The following is a 17,647-nucleotide window of genomic DNA, read 5'->3' on the forward strand; positions in this document are numbered from 1 at the left end:
CGGAAGAAGGCCTTTCAAAACCGGCACTCACCAGAACCAGCCCTGTAAAGCAGGTCAGGCTGCAGAATTTTGACTACATAGCAGTGGAGACCCAGTGCAGATCCCCACTCCAAACGTCTAAAGGTTGAGCTTGCTGTAGCCTCTCTCTGGAGCCCCGGCAAGAGCCTGTATTAGTTGGGACCAGAGGAGAGCACAGACTCACTGAGCTGAGCCTGGCGGTGGGAAGGGGATGTCCTACAATCACAGCACATACAGTGGGCCCTGGGGCTCTCAGCAATGAGGCACTGATGCTTGGACCAGCTACTCCTCCAGGGTCTCTTTGCGAGGCTACCACGCTGGGTCCAGCCTTTTGTACCTTCAGTGGGTGCTTGAGGACATGTATGGAGCACTCTGGGACAGGGGTGAGCAGCACCTTTCCCGGCAGAGGCTGGGGCAGGGCACAGCCCCGGAGTGATACTCTCCAGCCATGGGCTAGGAAACTGCTCCCTGCTTCTCCACCACCAGCGTTAGCCAGGATAAAGCCAAGAATCAGCCCTTTGTTGGTGCTCCCAGGAAAGGTGGCGGGGAGAGAACGCGCTATCTGCTGGGTGGAACATTTCTGAGCTGCTTATCGGGCTTGCAGGGGTCAGATGAAAGGCCTGCAAGGAGCAGGAATCACTCACAGCGAGAAAGAAAAAGAAAAGAATGCAGCTTGTTTTCCTTTCTCTTTCACAGGAGTGGGAAGATCGGCACTCCCTCCATCCCTTAGACTCTCCTCCCTGGGCTCTGGGGAACAGCGGATCTGGCAGGGCCTGGTTCAGAGCTCATAGCTGTGGCTCTGCCCAGCACACTGGTGAAGCCTCACAAGGTAATCTGCCCTAGCCTCTCCTGGCTGCAGCAACCTTAGGACTTTCCAGGCACTGCTGCCTCAGTCCCTCCCTTCCACTGCTCATCCGGATCAATATGGAAGTGATGGTGGTTAGCGTACAGGATGGGGCTCCGAGTCAGAGATGCGGAGGATGGCCTAATTTGCATGAACATTTGTATATTAACCAAAAGAAAAGCCAATGCACCCAGCCTTAAGTTTAGCTTGTACTTGACTCTTCTCGGAAACATGAACAAAACTCGCTTGTTGGTTGAACTCACCAGCAATAGAAACCTGCACGTGGAGCACTGTGGGCTTGTGGTTACAGCAGCTTATCGGAAACAAGAGACTGTGACACCCCCATCTTTTGGCATAGCTCCTGTCTACACTGACACATGGCAGCTGCTGTAGCATTTGAAGGGTAGCCAGATCTGAATATGCGGAGGGGAACTCACCCCTCTTCCTGCGAGGCTCATTCAGAATGTTGGTAAAATACTTCGAGACCCTCCAGCAGACAGCACTGTAATGTGCAAATGGTATTTTTACTGGTGGGCACCTTAGCTGGCAGGTGCTATGGTTGTAGGGTGACCAGATATCCCAATTTTATAGGGACAGTCCCAATATTTGGGGCTTTGTCTTATATACGTGCCTATTACCCCCCACCCCCGTCCCGATTTTTCATACTTGCTGTCTGGTCACTCTATATGGTTGCCTCTTGTATTATTAGCATCAGCTGCTGGGGTACATTGGAACGTAGTATCATTGTAAGGCTGAGGGATCTCCTGGCCCTGCTTGCGGGCAGGGGGCTCTGAGAAAGACATGGGAGCTAGGTGGCCCGATTCCAGCAGCAGACAGCTAGAGTGGAAAGACACAATGTAAAGCAAGGTGGGGGGAGTTGTGCTTCTCTGTTTTAGGAAGCAGCCTGTTTCCTCACTCTCTGTTTTGGAGTTCTCAAGCGCAGGGTCACATTGCAACCTCCCCGCGAGACTATTCTATGTTTGATCTAAGTTCTTTATACATCTGCTGTGAACATGCCAGCTTCATCCTTGCCCTACAGGTAGGGACTTGGATGGCCGTGCTCTGGGCTCCCTGTGCTGTGGAAAAGCCCAATTCTCTCCCAAATCGTTGTCCCAGAATTGAAGGAGGTACTGCAGGATGTCTCTGCCCTGAAGATACACTCTCCCTCTGTCCCGTTGTGCTGCTTGAGGGACCAGTGTTCATGCTCTAACCACAGTGGTAGATGCTGCTGCCACTCCTGCTTTAAGATGCAGAGCATGAAGAAAGCTGAAATGTACCAGAGGCAACAAACAAAAGGGCTGCAAGGGAACGTGCAGCCAGCTGTCCACCCCCACTGGAGCTAAACATGGCTCTTGAGCTAATCCTGGCTAGTTCCTATTAGCCCCCGTCCTCCCCATCTTCTCCAGCCTATTATCCAACTTCACATGCTTGCGGGAAGGGGCAGAGAGACTGAAGGGGTCATTTCACATTTGCTCTTGTAACAAACAGGCTATTACCACTGCCCTCTGGTGGGTGGAATCAGAACTGCCCAGCTCTGTGTCCATGACCCTATACTGCACACTACAAAGGGACTATTCTCTTGTCGCTCACGTGCTAGCAGAGCAAGGGGAAGTGAGTTCTCTCCCTGCCATTACCTGAGCCATATTATGCATCCAAGCCTACTGGGTGTGTATCCTGTGCTTTGGGCATTGCAGAATCAAGTCTAAGCCCAGAACTAATTTGGACATAAAGCTGAAGCCATGTGATGTTCCTGTCCCTGCTCTCCCCTGCCCCATCCCGGACCTCCCCACCAAACCAACATGAGGAAGCAGCATTACCTTTCCATGGCTTCTCGAGTGAGTGAGTTCTCCTTCCCGTTCCTCACCTGCATCCTCAGAGGCTTATCTTCCTGCACGCTCAGTGCTTGCTTGCGGGCTCTCCCCCTGGAGTGGGGCAGATGTGTGGGGGTGAGGGGAGTGCTCCTGGAGAGGGGCCCCACCCTTCGACAGTGGAACAGGCACTGGTAGGCTGTCCGGAAGTCCCTGTTCAGAGCAGCGTACAAGATGGGGTTCAGGGCTGAGTTGGCATAGCCCAGCCATAAAACTATGGACTGGGATGTCTCATCCACCTTGTCCCCCACCATCCCTCGGTAAGTGAACACTGTGAAATAAGGGAACCAGCAGATGATGAATGCCCCCAACACGGCTGCTAGCGTCACTGTGGCCTTGTGCTCTTTCACAATGAGCAGCGCAGGGCTGACGGCCTTGCAGCAGGTGGCGTGGTTGATCCTCTTGGCTTGCTCCCTGGCGATTCGGAATATCCGGTAGTATATGATGCACATAATGACCAAGGGAAGGTAGAAGGTGAGCAAGGAATCCACCAACCCATACACGGTGTTGACCGCCAGCTTGCACGCCGTGTTGTTGTTCAAGCCTGTGTTCTGCACACCAGTGCCGTTGGTGTTCCAGCCCAGGTGAATAGGCAGGAAGGAGACCATCAGTGAGACCACCCATATGACAAACATGGCCACGGCCACCCGCAGAGGGGTGACCAGCTGGGTGTAGCGGAGCGGGGCTGTGATGGCGTAGTAGCGGTCTATGCTGATCATGAAGAGGTTGAGGATGGAGGCTGTGGACAGCATGACGTCCAGGCTGATGTAGATGTTGCACAAGGTGGGGCCGAAGTGCCACTCGCACGTGAGCTCATAGATGGCGGAGAAGGGGAGCACCAGGAGGCCCAGCAGCAGATCGGTAATGGCCAAGGAGACGATGAAGCAGTTTGTCAGGCTGCGGAGCTTGCGGTTGAAGGAGACAGCCAGGCAGACGACCACGTTGCCGCAGACGGTGACCACAATGAGTACAGTGAGCACGATCCCAATTAGCACCGTCTGTAGTTTGCAGCCCATGCCTTTCAGAGCAGCTGTGCCGTTCTGACATGGATCCATGGCAAGGAGGTGTGGGCAATCAGTCCTCTCCCATCTGGGCTACCATGATGTCCCAGTTCTGTCTGAGCTCTGCAGCTGTTTGGATAGAGGGCGCTGCTGGAGCCTACAACGAATGTCCCCAGAACCCTTCTCAAACCAGCCTCACACTTTGGCACCCACACTCTGGGCATAGAGATTTGTGTTCACTTGTTTGCTCTTTGTCTCTGTAAAGGTGCCAGGAACCAGTCAGGGTCTCTGCACCCAGAGCTAGGAGAGGACGTGGGCTCTATGCAGAAATAAAGCCCATAGATCATACCCATGTATCGGCACCAGCTGGGGATCAGTACGTTAGCTGCCAGGCGCCTCTCTGGCAGCTGCCTTTGAGTCTAAATCTCTCCCTCTTCCTTGCTCTTCTCCTCCTCCTCTCTGAGAAATTAAGAGGGGCTGAGTTGCGTAGGGTCTCAACCATGCCTGGTTCCGTCCACATGGTCAGGCTGGAGAAGGTAGAGAGGGAGATTCTTCTACATCATTCCTTCCGGCTGGTCCATGCCTCTGGCCCTGAGCTGCAGCCACTACTCACCGCTCAGACTCTGGAAGGAAAGGGCAAGATCAGGCCTGCAATGGGGACATGGCAGAGGGTCTGCTGCAGAAAGCAGCAATGACTACTTGGGGGTTCCAGCCACACCAAGAACATCAATGGCTGAGCCAAACGAGGCCCCTGCAGCCAACTCCATGGCATTGCTCTGCTCACCTGTCCCTCTCGTGGACTTGGATCAATCCCCTTGAGAAGGGAGGGATGGGCGGATCAGAAACCAAACCCGCATCTCCCGCCGCCGGCAGCTTGGAAAGTGGGGGGACCTGGGGCCAGAGCCAGTGCTCACTTATGCTGCTATTAGCTGCCGTGATCCAAAGTCAATGGAGCTGCACTGGTATCAAATCAGCATAAGGCAGGGGAGCCTCAGGCCCTGCGGCTGGAATCCAGATCCCAGATCTTGCTCTCCGCCCTACAGAGCACTAAATGGCAGGTTTCCAGGCTGGCAGCAGAACGGACCTTTGTGTTAAGGGAAGGCTGGTCTTTGCTCTCATTTTGCTCTGAGCAAGAAAGTTCATCCTTAAGAAGCCAGGATGTTGTCCCTGGCTGGTTCTTTGAACCATCCACCACCCAGTAACTTCCCTGCACTTCCCAAGCCCTGAGCTGGCATCTAGGAGCGCCCGACCCAGCACCTCTCTTTAACTGAAAACAATTCCCTTTGATCTGCATGGCATATTTCTGGGAAGTTCTGGGTAGGAGACAGGTACGTCAGTGCCCGCACTCCCAAGGACATGTCTCAGAGAAGGAAACTGTAGCCTATTTATACATTCTTCATGCCACTGCTTGTGCTTGGAGTGGTCTCCTTCTCCAGTACTGCTTCCAAGCAGGCTCTTAGAATCATAGAATATCAGGGTTGGAAGGGACCTCAGGAGGTCATCTAGTCCAACCCCCTGCTCAGAGCAGGACCAACCCCAACTAAATCATCCCAGCCAGGGCTTTGTCAAGCCTGACCTTAAAAACTTCTAAGGAAGGAGATTCCACCACCTCCATAGGTAACGCATTCCAGTGTTTCACCACCCTCCTACTGAAAAAGTTTTTCCTAATATCCAACCTAAACCTCCCCCACTGCAACTTGAGACCATTACTCCTCGTTCTGTCATCTGCTACCATTGAGAACAGTCTAGATCCATCCTCTTTGGAACCCCCTTTCAGGCAGTTGAAAGCAGCTATCAAATCCCCCCTCATTCTTCTCTTCCGCAGACTAAACAATCCCAGTTCCCTCAGCCTCTCCTCATAAGTCATGTGTTCCAGCCCCCTGATCATTTTTGTTGCCCTCCGCTGGACGTTTTCTAATTTTTCCACATCCTTCTTGTAGTGTGGGGCCCAAAACTGGACACAGTACTCCAGATGAGGCCTCACCAATGTCGAATAGAGGGGAACGATCACGTCACTTCTGCAAAGCCTTTCAACAGCGACTCCTACAGATGCCCGGGCACCCTCCTCCAGTGTACCCACACACACACACCTGCTGCCCTACATGTGCCCCTCAACTTGTCTATCCGGATCAGAACAATAAAGTCCTTTGGGGGAGGCACTTCCATTCTTTCCTTCTGCCTTGCCAGCACACCATGCAAACCAGGAACAATCAGCTTCTCTTTGTAACAAGCGAAATGATTCTTCCCTTCCCCTGCAGGGCTCAGTCAGTCCGAATAATAAGTGTGAACTTGAAAAACAAATTGGATTTCCTGTGAACCTAATTAACCCTATCAAGTAACTATTCCCCTGAGACTCACCCTGGGCAAATGGACTCATGCAGTGCTAAGGTGGCTCCTTAGATGGATAGTCTGCACATTAGGGTTTCGTTACCTGCAGTGGGGGTAGCCAAGTGCTTATTTTCAGGTGTGCGTGTGAATGTATTGCATGGAAAAGCTGACACAGCTGGGCAGAGCCATGCCCCAGATCAGGGAGGCTTGGAAAACTCCTAGTGTTCAGCAACCATAAATGAAGCCACAAAAATCATGAGGTTGGCTTAAAAATGCTAAATCTGGGGTTTTTTGTTGTTTGCCTCCTGCCTTTAGGGGTCACATTTTCAAGCTTTTGTCCAAGAACACTAGGACAAGAAATGTCCTTAGTTAAAAACGAAAGTTGAAATTCTCCCATCAGCTCATGACTTCAGCAGCTGGGGCTTTAAGAGAAACACCAAGTATTGCAAGAGTTGGCCACATTGCCTCTGCCAGTGCACTCCAATCTTCGCTTGCAGCACCCACTAGCTGGATCATGAGCTCTCTTGAGCAAAGGCTAACCATCTGCATTAAATTCCCCCCAAATATGACCGTATAGTATAGTGACACAGCACAATACACGGCAGGCTGGATTCTGCCTCTGAGTTACACAGGTGTGAATCAGGAATCATGCTATTGGAATCAATGAAGTTACACCGGTGTATCACCTGTGACGACAAGAACAGAACCAAGCCCCCCAGCTTACGATCATGTTAATGCCACAATAGCGGCACATAGTTAGAGATGACTGTAACTTCTTTTAATAAGAGTCGTGTGGTTTTGTGATGTGGTCTAGTGAAGTCCTGCCACTGAAATGCGTAAAGTCTCTTCCAAACAGTTTCTGACTATTCCCAGACTACTACATTGGGCAGCACAGCATGGGGAGGAGATGACCAGCCCTCTGTGGAGAAAGAAGCGGTTCGGGACTATTTAGAAAAGCTGGATGAGCACAGGTCCATGGGGCCGGATGTGCTGCATCCGAGAGTGCTAAAGGAGTTGGCGGATGTGATTGCAGAGCCATTGGCCATTATCTTTGAAAACTCATGGCGATCGAGGGAAGTCCCAGATAACTGGAAAAAGGCTAATGTAGTGCCCACCTTTAAAAAGGGAAGAAGGAGGATCCTGGAAACTACAGGCCAGTCAGCCTCACCTCAGTCCCTGGAAAAATCATGGAGCAGGTCCTCAAGGAATCAATTCTGAAGCACTTAGAGGATAGGAAACTGATCAGGAACAGTCAGCATGGATTCACCAAGGGCAAGTCATGCCTGACTAACCTAATTGCCTTCTATGACGAGATAACTGGCTCTGTGGATGAGGGGAAAGCAGTAGATGTGTTGTTCCTTGACTTTAGCAAAGCTTTTGACACAGTCTCCCACAGTATTCTTGCCAGCAAGTTAAAGACATATGGGCTGGATGAATGGACTATAAGGTGGATAGAAAGTTGGCTAGATTGTCGGGCTCAACAGGTAGCGATCAATGGCTCCATGTCTAGCTGGCAGCCAGCATCAAGTGGAGTGCCCCAAGGGTTGGTCCTCGGGCTGGTTTTGTTCAATATCTTCATAAATGATCTGGAGGATGGTGTGGATTGCACCCTCAGCAAGTTTGGAGATGACACTAAACTGGGAGGAGAGGTAGATACGCTGGAGGGTAGGGATAGGATACAGAGGGACCTAGACAAATTAGAGGATTGGGCCAAAAGAAATCTGATGAGATTCAACAAGGACAAGAGCAGAGTCCTGCACTTAGAACGGAAGAATCCCATTCACTCGTACAGACAAGGGACCCAATGGCTAGGCAGCAGTTCTGCAGAAAAGGACCTAGGGGTTACAGTGGACGAGAAGCTGGATATGAGTCAACAGTGTGCCCTTGTTGCCAAGAAGGACAATGGCATTTTGGGATGTCTAAGTAGGGTCATTGCCAGCAGATCGAAGGACATGATCGTTCCCCTCTATTCAACATTGGTGAGGCCTCATCTGGAGTACCGTGTCCAGTTTTGGGCCCCACACTACAAGAAGGATGTGGAAAAATTAGAAAACGTCCAGCGGAGGGCAACAAAAATGATTGGGGGCTGGAACACATGGACTTATGAGGAGAGGCTGAGGGAACTGGGATTGTTTAGTCTGCGGAAGAGAAGAATGAGGGGGGATTTGATAGCTGCTTTCAACTACCTGAAAGGAGGTTCCGAAGAGGATGGATCTAGACTGTTCTCAATGGTAGCAGATGACAGAACAAGGAGTAATGGTCTCAAGTTGCAGTGGGGGAGATTTAGGTTGGATATTAGGAAAAACTTTCACTAGGAGGGTGGTGAAGCACTGGAATGGGTTACCTAGGGAGGTGGTGGAATCTGCTTCCTTTGAAGTTTTTAAGGTCAGGCTTGACAAAGCCCTGGCTGGGATGATTTAGTTGGGGTTGGTCCTGCTTTGAGCAGGGGGTTGGACTAGGTGACCTCCTGAGGTCCCTTCCAACCCTGATATTCTAGGATACTCTATTATGATTAACAATCAAACAAGATAGTTACAGTCGGATGAAAGATCATTTCTGCTGGCATGTGCCTATTTTATAAATAACTCCCCACAAGAGTCCTGTCTGAGCTCAGAAATACCATTACCATGAAAAGGAAGCAATGTTTTCCCTGCACTGTCTCTTGCAGTAAAACGGAAAACAACCTTCTCTTACTGAACTGTCCCCTGGGAGAAGGCAGTAGAAGGGTCTGTGTCTAGCTGGCTTGACAATCTCTAAACAAGGAAATGTCCTTCACTGGGAGAGCAGAAATAGATAGGGTAAAGATAACACTTATTATTTCCTCAAGGCTTTTCAGACAGACTGGGTTTGAAGAGGACAATACATCCTCCTTCCTTCTCTCCCCAGATGTGTGTGTTCCACATGGAAATGATCAGGGGCCTGGAGAGACTTCCACCTGCGGACAGAATGAGAGACCCAGGCCTGGGTAACTCCACTGAAGCGGACAGAGTTACCAAGCTCTCTGCAATCCATGCACGTGCGGAGAGCACAAAGACCTGGTGCCAGAACCCCCAGTTACTGGAGAAGCCTTGGAAAGTTACTGCAGAGATGAAGCAAGAGCAGTAACGCTAGGTGTTTAAATGCGCCAGATCAGGGAGATGACTGAGGTAAATTTTCATGCTCCAATTCAATCTCTCTGCCAAGAAAAAACAAAACAGATCCGATTAAAATGTAAAATTCATAAAGAGATGCTTTATAGCATTGGCAGTAGGTCAAAAATACCAGAGCCAAGCACAGGGCGGGGTTTGAGAGATAAGATGAGTAAATAATTCAGATTTCCTGGTGCTGCATGATAGAAAAATGGAGACCAAAGCAATGAGCTCTGGGCTAGGGCGCACATAGGGCAAGTGTGCTGCACCTGCGTACCAGCTCGGAGTGGGCCACGTCCCTGTTCTCCCCAGGGAAACGATCTGGCTGTGGGGAAGATGTGGAAGGGAAGATTCTGTAGACGTACAAGAAGGTGATGAATGGGCCTGCATGGCACAAGAGTGGGAGCTCAGTGCACCGAGCGAACCGGGTTCGAAGATTAGCCCTTTCATCCCCGAGACACACCAGGGGCATGGCAGCAACACCCTCAGCCCTTGGGCTGGGGGAAGAACATCTCTGATAATTTTTCGGCAGCTGTACTGGTGAGTGAACAATGTTCATCATCACAGCTTTTGCAGAACCTGCCATTCCAAAGCGTTTTATGGATGTTGATACACAACTATACACGGTGACCACTTCACCTGCCACTGAAAAGCAGCCTTCTCTAGGCTGGAACACTGCAGCTTTTTAACAGTGCATAACAACAGCATGCAGTAAGTTTAAGGCAGGAAGCAAAGAACACTTAATAACAATCTACTTGCTGACTGGAGGGAGGAGGAGGGTGGCTTGCTCCTACCGAAAGGTTTTTCCAAGGGAAAAGCTTGTTTTCCCTGCTACCAACAACAAACTGGCAGTGGCAGGATAAGTCAAATTCAGTGTACCGCACTGAAACAGCATGTACGTGTGTCACACCCCATTATCCACTAGAGGATAATACCTTACTACTGCTAGCAGCTAACAGAATTACTCCTTCAGCTCAAGCAGGAGAGGGTGGTGCTGAAGGGACTGAGTTCAAACCCTGCAGATGACCTGTGCAGAAGCCATCATTACATCAGTGCCATGAAGACAATTGACAAGGAACAGTTAGACTCTGAATATCCAAGAGGCCTGTAATTAGTTAAGCAATGTGGGGAATCCAGCCTAGGCTTGGGGAGGCTAGATTAGGCTGGCATGGCATAACCTCCTCCTTCCCAGACCAACATTTCAGCTCCACCCGCCCTAAAGCTGCAGCTCCATGGATGTATGGGCTGCTGACCTGGCTGTTAACATCTTTTAACAGGTTCATCTCTGGTGCTTTGCTAATTAATTCAGGATTACAGACAAGAAGGCAAGTCTCCTTGCTTTGTTAATTACATTCCTGCGTCAGAGAGGGAGCAGAACACATTTCACAATGCAACCAGGAAGGAGATGGGTCTCTTTAACCTAGGGGAAGCCAATGTCCCTCCCTGCTACATGAGAGCCTCAAAGGGCCAGCGTGCCAGCTAAGCATGCAAAAGCTCAGGGCTCTCGATGCTCGCTATAGGGATAGGGTAGAAAGCACCTCTCCTAGGCACAGCTGCTGGGGGTCCCCGGTGGGCACAACACATGCAGGAGCGCAGGGGAAAGGCACTGCACTCGCTGGTTCTTGTGCACTGCCAAGTCTTGGATTGCATCCAGCCCTGGCACAGAGGTGCTAGAGGAAGGGAAGGCTCCATCCACCCTGTGGCATGAGCACAGGCCTGCAGTGGGTACCCGAATCTCTTCCGCAGGGCAATTTCCTGAGTTTGGGCCAAGGATATTTTCATTTCAACCCTCCTCTGCATCCCTACAGAACCTACGGATCTCCTGGCTTGAACCCGGGAGCACTGGGCCATCTCCTCCTCAATTCAAAGGGCCCAGCAAAGAGCAGGCAGCTTGAGCCGTACTCCAGGGATATGGGAGTTTGCAGGATGCAGCTGCTTGGAGCTGTGAACGCCAGGGAGGAAAGCCAGCACAGCAAAGGCAGCCTCTTTCCCTCCCTGCTGTGTGGTCACCCCGTAGCTGATCCCCATGACAATTCACTGAACACTCCCGGCCCTGCGCTCACAGGGTGGCTTTATGGGGGAAGGGGATCAAGGAGAAAAGAATGCAGCTGAGGCTGCCAAATGTGAATTGCTCACAACACATGCACTTAAGCCACTAAGTCAGGTATTATTTGTGTAAGCAGGGGATAGTCCCGCTATTGAGGGGAACTTTCCTGGCTTCTACATTACGATCCGAGTCCTCACTCCCCCTTCCTTTACCCAGAGCCCTGCCTGACCTCGAGGGCTCCCCTCCCACACTCCTGTGGGCCAGAGTCCTTGTAACCCCAACAAGGCCAGGCCCAGGATTCCTGGGGAGCTTGACCCCCCACCTTGTCGTGTTCACTTAGGGCAGGGTATAGGGTGTCCCCACTCTGGGTGCTCTCTCTGCACTGGATGCTTCCCTGACTCGCTGATCATTACCCTACAGCTCTGAGCAAACAATTTATTAAACAGCAATCCATGTAAAAAAAATAAGGGAAAACTGGGGAAGGTGAAAGGAAAACCCGTCACCCCACTCGGTGGCCCGGGGACATCACAGCCAGCATCTCTGGCATGTCAGGGCAGTTCAGTCTGTTCCTCACACGTCTCTGGCCCCTGCCCAGGCCCTGGCTGTGCTGCAGGTCGGCTGCAGGTCGGACACTTGCTCTGGAGATGGCCACATGCCCTCAGGCTCTAGCTGGCAGGACCCTTCTTCCCAGCGTCGCCCCCACCCCGTCGGGGTTACGATCCCCCCCGCAAGTGTGGCCTTCAGGGCCTCTTGGCTGGGGCGTCTCTCTGCACTGGGCCTGCTGCCCAGGGTCCCCCCTCGCTCTCCGCAGCTGCTCACCACACCGGGCTCCGGATGGCTCCAGCCCCAGCACCACTGCTGCTGCTGCTCTGCCTCCAGCCCCCTGGGCTGATTCTCTAGCCCCTCTGGCTCTGGTTGCTACAGCTCTGCTCCCAGCACAGGTCTGCTCTGTGGGCTGCTTCTGTGACTCTGCTCCAGCCCTGACCTGCTTCCTGGGCTGCTTTTCTGGCCCCTCTGGATCTGCCCAAGCTCTGCTCCCCAGCTCAGCTCGGCCCCCTGCTCTCTCCTTAGCTTGGCCCCCTCTGACTGACCCAGGCAATTCCAGCTCACAGGGAGGACAGGACCTCCCAGCCTCCTGACTCCTTCATTAGCCTGCCCTCCCTGTCAATCAGGCTTAGGGTGACCAGATAGCAAGTGTGAAAAATCGGGACGGGGGTAGCGGGTAATAGGAGCCCATACGAAAAAAAGGCCCAAATATCGGGACTGCCCCTATAAAATCGGGACATCTGGTCACCCTAATCAGGCTAACCTGGAGCATTGGCCTCTCCCCATTGTTCCTAGGGACTGTCAGTCTCAGGGTCTTGATTTCCCATCGACCCTTCCCCTTTCTTTTGGTACTGGGAGCTAGCAACCAAAACACCCCCTGCCTGTTAGTAAGGGGACAACAGCCCCTTACATTTGCATGGTTTGGAGGTAGAGAGGGAGCCTTGGTTTCCAAGTGCAGCAGGCTCCCTTAAGGAAACCTTTTCAGAGCCGCAGGGCCTTGGCAAGTACTCCAGCTCACTCAGAGGTTCTCTCCCCCACTGGGTTGTGCCAGGCTAATGGTTAGCTGTTGCCGGATCCGGAATGGTGAATTGGACAGGGGACTCAAACTTCAAGCACAATGTATATCCCCGTCCTGGGAGGATGGTATATCCCTGGGGCAGAGACCTGCAGGGTGGTCTTTGGTGTTGCACTTTGATAGTTGCACATTTTTAAGCAAGGGTCATTAACCGGGGGCATAACCAAGGGGCCTGGTGGATACTCCCTCCCTGGAGATCTGTAACTCTCTTTCTAATAGACCAGCTCTAGCTCAGCCAGAAATGATTGGGCTGGTGGCAGGAATCCAGGGGTGAGGTCCCTTGGTCCGTGCTCTGCAGGAGCTCAGACCAGGTGATCACAACAGTCCCTTCTGGCCTGAAAGATTGAACCGACCCCAGAGCGGTGACTTTCTGTGGGTCTAATAGGAACCCTTTGACAGCGCTATTTCCAGCTTCCCGACCAAACCCTTTGTCCATCTCACATCTGAACAAGTCTTGAATTTACCACCACCAAGAGATCTGAAAGAGGATGTCAGCAAAAACAAAATCTCATGCAGCTGGGGTGGAAACTGCTATCTCCAGCTGCTGGTCAATGTCACAGGGTCACCTCCATTCTGAGCCCTACTGCACACATTCTCAACTGCCCCAACCAGCGGCCTTTTGGCAGAAATCCGCCAGAGGGGCTTTGTCAGGGGACAGCTCCCCTCCCTTCCACTGCTGGCCCATGTCTCCCCATCGCTGCTCAGTGCAACTTTCTTGCACCCCCCCCCATGGGACACTGTGCAGCTCATGGCCCCGCCACAACCCAGCTCCCCTCCATGTCCCTTCTGCAGGGCCACTCACCCCACCTGTGCTCTCTGTGCAGTTGGAAAATGAAGGTGGGGCAAGTGAGGATGAGGAGGGAGCTGGGGTGGGGGATGATCTGGGACACACTGGAATCTCCCCCTCCTCACCGAGCATCTGCACGGCTGCAATATGCCCCCTCACAACTCTCTCTCTCTCTCTCCCCCACCTGCTCAAGCCCCTCCTCAGCAAGCTCTGGCCCCAAAGGCAGGGCCAACCCGACGGCTCCCAGAGGCACTACAGGGAGCCAGGGCTAGAGCAGGGCGAGGTGCTCAGACAATCAGAACGCACAAAGGAAAACAGAAACAAAACTCTGCCCCGTTCCTGTGTATATGTCATGGGAAACAGAAGTGGCTGCTGGCTTGGAGCAGCTCCCCTCCTCCAGGGACCCCTGGCAGTGCCTGGCCCCGGGGGAGATTAGCAGGATGTGTGGGCCCGATGTTTGTTTCACCAGAGAGCTGTTGTGGGCACCCTGGCCTTAGCACAATGCTCTAGGGGAGGAGGGTCCCAGCTGGCAGGGGGGCCAGAGGACCCCAAAGACATGGGATGAAACCCCGGCCAAGTGTCCGTTCGAGCTGAATGTTCGAAGGGCTCCTCTGCCCAGGGCAGAATCGCTTTGTCGTGGAAAACGCTGCTGTGGCCAGTGGGGAGACTCAGCTCAAAGGTGGGGCATAGGGGGGAGTGGGGTTAATCTTGCTCCATGCGCAAATCTCAGCCCAGCTGTAAACTAGAATTGGGGCTGATGCCACCCTAACACCCCCATGGCAAGCTCCCCTCCCGGGGCAGCTCTGGGAACTCCCTTTGGGGCACGTGCCAGGGCAGGGGTGCAAGGCGGGGGGGTCCAGACCGTGGGACCCGACTCTAGGGTGTCACAGGCAGCAGCACCCAGGGGTGCAGAGCACCCGGCTCTGCTGGGCCAGACGTTGGGTGGTGGCTGCGGAGCTGGGGGGCTGATTCTCCAGGCGGGGGGGGGGGGCAGAAGGAAGTGCAGGGTCCCCGGCGGCGGGCTCCGTCCTCTCTCCGCGCCGAGCCCAGGGCTTTGGCACGTCCCTACCCGCTGGGGCCCCGATGCTCCGGGGATGGGCTCGGGGGGCGAACGGGACCGAGCCCAGCCCCCGCTGCAGCGCGGACCGCCCCGCGGAGACCTTACCTGGCTGCCCGCGGACCCGGGGCGCTCTTGGCCGGCCCCGCAGCCGGCGTGGGGCGGGTGGGAGCGGACCGCGGAGCTCGCCAGGCTCGCGGTTCCGCGGCAGGTTTGAACTAAGCGCAGCGAGCCGCGGGCAGCCGGGAGCCGGGCGCCTTCGCCGCCCACGTGATGGGGGAGAGGGGCCGGCCGGAGCGCCTTAGCCGCGGAGCACCCACCCGTGACAGCAGCGCCCTTCGCCGGCGGATCTCCAAGCGCCGGACAGGCAGCGGGCTCCCTCTCGGTACAAGATGGGTCTGGGTCTGCCAGGACCAAAGCACGGAGCTCCCGGAGACTCCTGGCGCACGTGTACCCTGCTGACCTGCGGCTCGGCGCCAGGTCTCACCTCTGGGCCAGCTGAAGGATAACAGCCTACTACTGCTAAGAGCTGAAGCAATTCCTCCTAGAGTGCAAGCGGGAGAGGTCGGGGCTGTGGGGTTGAACCCCTGCTGGAAGGGGGCATTAGAGCGGGCAGTGCTGGGGAGAAAGGTGCAATGTGCCAGCAGAGTGTTAAGGTGATTAGTGTGTAATCCTCAAATGCAGCCCCTTTGCCTGATCCTTCCCCTGCCTTTTCACCAGGCCTGGCAGCTTGACTGGGGTTTCCTGGAGAAATAGACTATTAACCCCCATGCAAAAGTGTCACCTACAAAGCCCCCCATGCTGGGGTTTAACACATTGTAGGCAGCCCCGGGGGGTTAAGGCATGTCACTGCCTGGCCTGCGGTATATAGGAAACACGAATATACTGACCAGAGTCCTTTGTACAGATTGCATCACCAAGTCTGAGCTGCAAAGCGAAAGACCCTGTGGGACACCCAGTTCTCAGCTCATCAGTTCCTTTTCTCAGCTAGGAAGCAGAGGGGTGTGTGGCTTTAAGCTTTGTGCTCCTTCTCGTCACTGAGTAGGCAGGTGCCTGCCTGGCCCCCAGCATGTTAGAGAGGCCTCCGGGCTGCTCTAACCCATGCTTGGACTGCAGTGGACCCCCATCAGTGAACAGCTGTAGCACAGAGCACTCCAGCCACACATCCTCCCCCTTCCTGCCCACCCCCGGTATGCCCTCTCTGTCGAAGGCCGGGGGAGAGGGCTGGGCAGACCACCATTCGGCCAGTTCTAGGCTGGGTTTAAGGCCCTTGGGACCCACCTCTGTCACACCCACTAGAAGGATTTTGCCTGCAGGGAGCTGGTGAAGCAGACAGAGCAACCTTGGGCTGGGCATGAGCTGCGAATTCCAGTCGAAGGGCAGAATCTCTATTCCACGGGAGATGTTGACAATGCAAAATGTCCTTTCATCCCAGATTGGAACAGGCTATCAAACATTTGACATTTCCCACAAAATTTCATTTAGAAATTTAAGGGAGGCAGGGCCCCGCCTCACCTGTGACAGATCAGCTACCTCCCAAGTCCCAGCAGGGACTGATCAGCTAGGGAGCAGGGGACCGGAAAGGCCAGCATGTGGCCCTGTTGGGGGAAGAGCTGCCAGGAATGGAGAGGCTGCGGTAGGAAGCCATGGGTAAAAGCGGGAGCTACAGGAAGCAGGCTGGCTTTTGTAGGAGGCCCTGGAACAGGGTGACTCACAGAGAAGTGGCCTGTAGAGTGGAAACATGTAGGAAACCGATAGGCCCTTGCAGAAGACCCTGTGCAGGGGAAAGGGAGGACTGATGTGCTGTACTAGCTCTATGGGGAAGAAATAAAGCTGAAGCCCTGAGAAAAGGGCCTGAGCTAGATGCTGGGCACAGTGCCCCTCTCTCCTGGGCCGAGGGGTCAGGCCGCAGCTACGGGCCAGATGGAGACACTTTGTTTGCTAAGGTCAAAGCGCTCCATCAAAACGCTTTGAAAGTCTGTCGTCGGATTTCGATGAAATCAGTCCACTCCTGCAAACCGTTTGGAATTCAACAATGCCATGGAGCATTTTCCAAGAGTGTTCCCTGGCCAGTGCAAAATGCTAGACACATTGTGCTGGTTGTAGGCAGAGCAATGCCCTGTCCAGGAACCCTCCTGACACGTGGTTGTGAGAAGCTGCCTTTTCTTTGGGAGCCATGCAGTCACTGCTGGCATGAGTCCCGCCCAGTCCCGTAACAGTTCTGGATGCCTTTGGAGTTGTGAAATAATGTGGCTGTGACAATATCCTGCAGAGATGAAACCCATAAGGCTCTATCTTCCCTAGTACTGCTTCAACTCCACAGCTGTTTGCAATGCCAGTAGACCTAGTGATGGCTGGTTTTCAGCTGAGGACCCTCCTTTTAAGCTGTGTTGACCCGATTTGTTCCCAGGAGGATTAGCTATAAACCACAGCGTTGGCAGCTGAAAACCCCGTTGAGGCTATGATCTTGTGGAAAGGAGTTCCACAGGCTACTTTTGTGTTGTGCAAAGTATTTCCTTCCATCGGTTTTAAGTGTGCTGTTTTTCTGGTTGTTCTTGTGCTAGGAGAAGGGCTTCAGAAGAGCATCCATTCATTACTGTCAGTCCCTCAGGTATGTGTTCATTTCCTCCCTACTCTAAGTAGTCCAATCTTTTTAATCCCTGGCCCCTTGTTTGTCTGTTATAGCTTTCCCTGAGTCTGATTGGCCAGTCCCTGGAGGAATTAAATGTCCTTTTTCAGGTGAGAGGTCCTTTCTACAAGTTCTGAGTTCCTGTCTGATCTGGAGTTTTTACTGTGTTTAGGAGCCATGTTTAATCTGGAGTAAGAAGGTCCTAACAGTCTGGGCTGGCCTGGATGGGGCAAATCAATGCTTGCAAGCCATTGGCTAGCCTGGAACTGATCTAGAATTTCATTCCAAAAAAGCTCACTCTGGCCAGCCAAGCCGGGCT

The 17,647-nt window shown here is 53.3% G+C and overlaps 1 protein-coding gene across 10 annotated transcripts in view; it reads right to left on the minus strand.

The window, feature by feature from the left end:
- HRH2 (histamine receptor H2) overlaps positions 1 to 16,253 on the minus strand; it is a 31,881-nt gene extending 15,628 nt beyond the window's left edge. For 3 of the 10 annotated variants that reach the window (XR_006273720.1, XR_006273721.1, XM_043490720.1), the window contains exons 1-2: positions 14,808 to 14,954; positions 2,727 to 4,354 (exon numbers count right to left, since the gene is read on the minus strand). Coding sequence is in view for 7 of the 10 variants with exons in the window: in XM_043490720.1 (XP_043346655.1) it covers positions 2,727 to 3,785 (1,059 nt within the window). In the remaining 3 variants the exon portion in view is untranslated. Of the gene's footprint in view, positions 1 to 1,420; positions 2,129 to 2,679; positions 4,355 to 13,208; positions 13,337 to 14,807; positions 15,102 to 15,589 lie in introns of those variants that run through there. The other 7 variants (XM_043490719.1, XM_043490723.1, XR_006273722.1 and 4 more) reach the window with 7 other exon arrangements.
- Between the last annotated feature and the right edge of the window lie 1,394 nt (positions 16,254 to 17,647).

This window comes from Dermochelys coriacea, chromosome 8 (genome assembly GCF_009764565.3).
Source record: "Dermochelys coriacea isolate rDerCor1 chromosome 8, rDerCor1.pri.v4, whole genome shotgun sequence".
Taxonomy (NCBI): Eukaryota; Metazoa; Chordata; order Testudines; family Dermochelyidae; genus Dermochelys; species Dermochelys coriacea.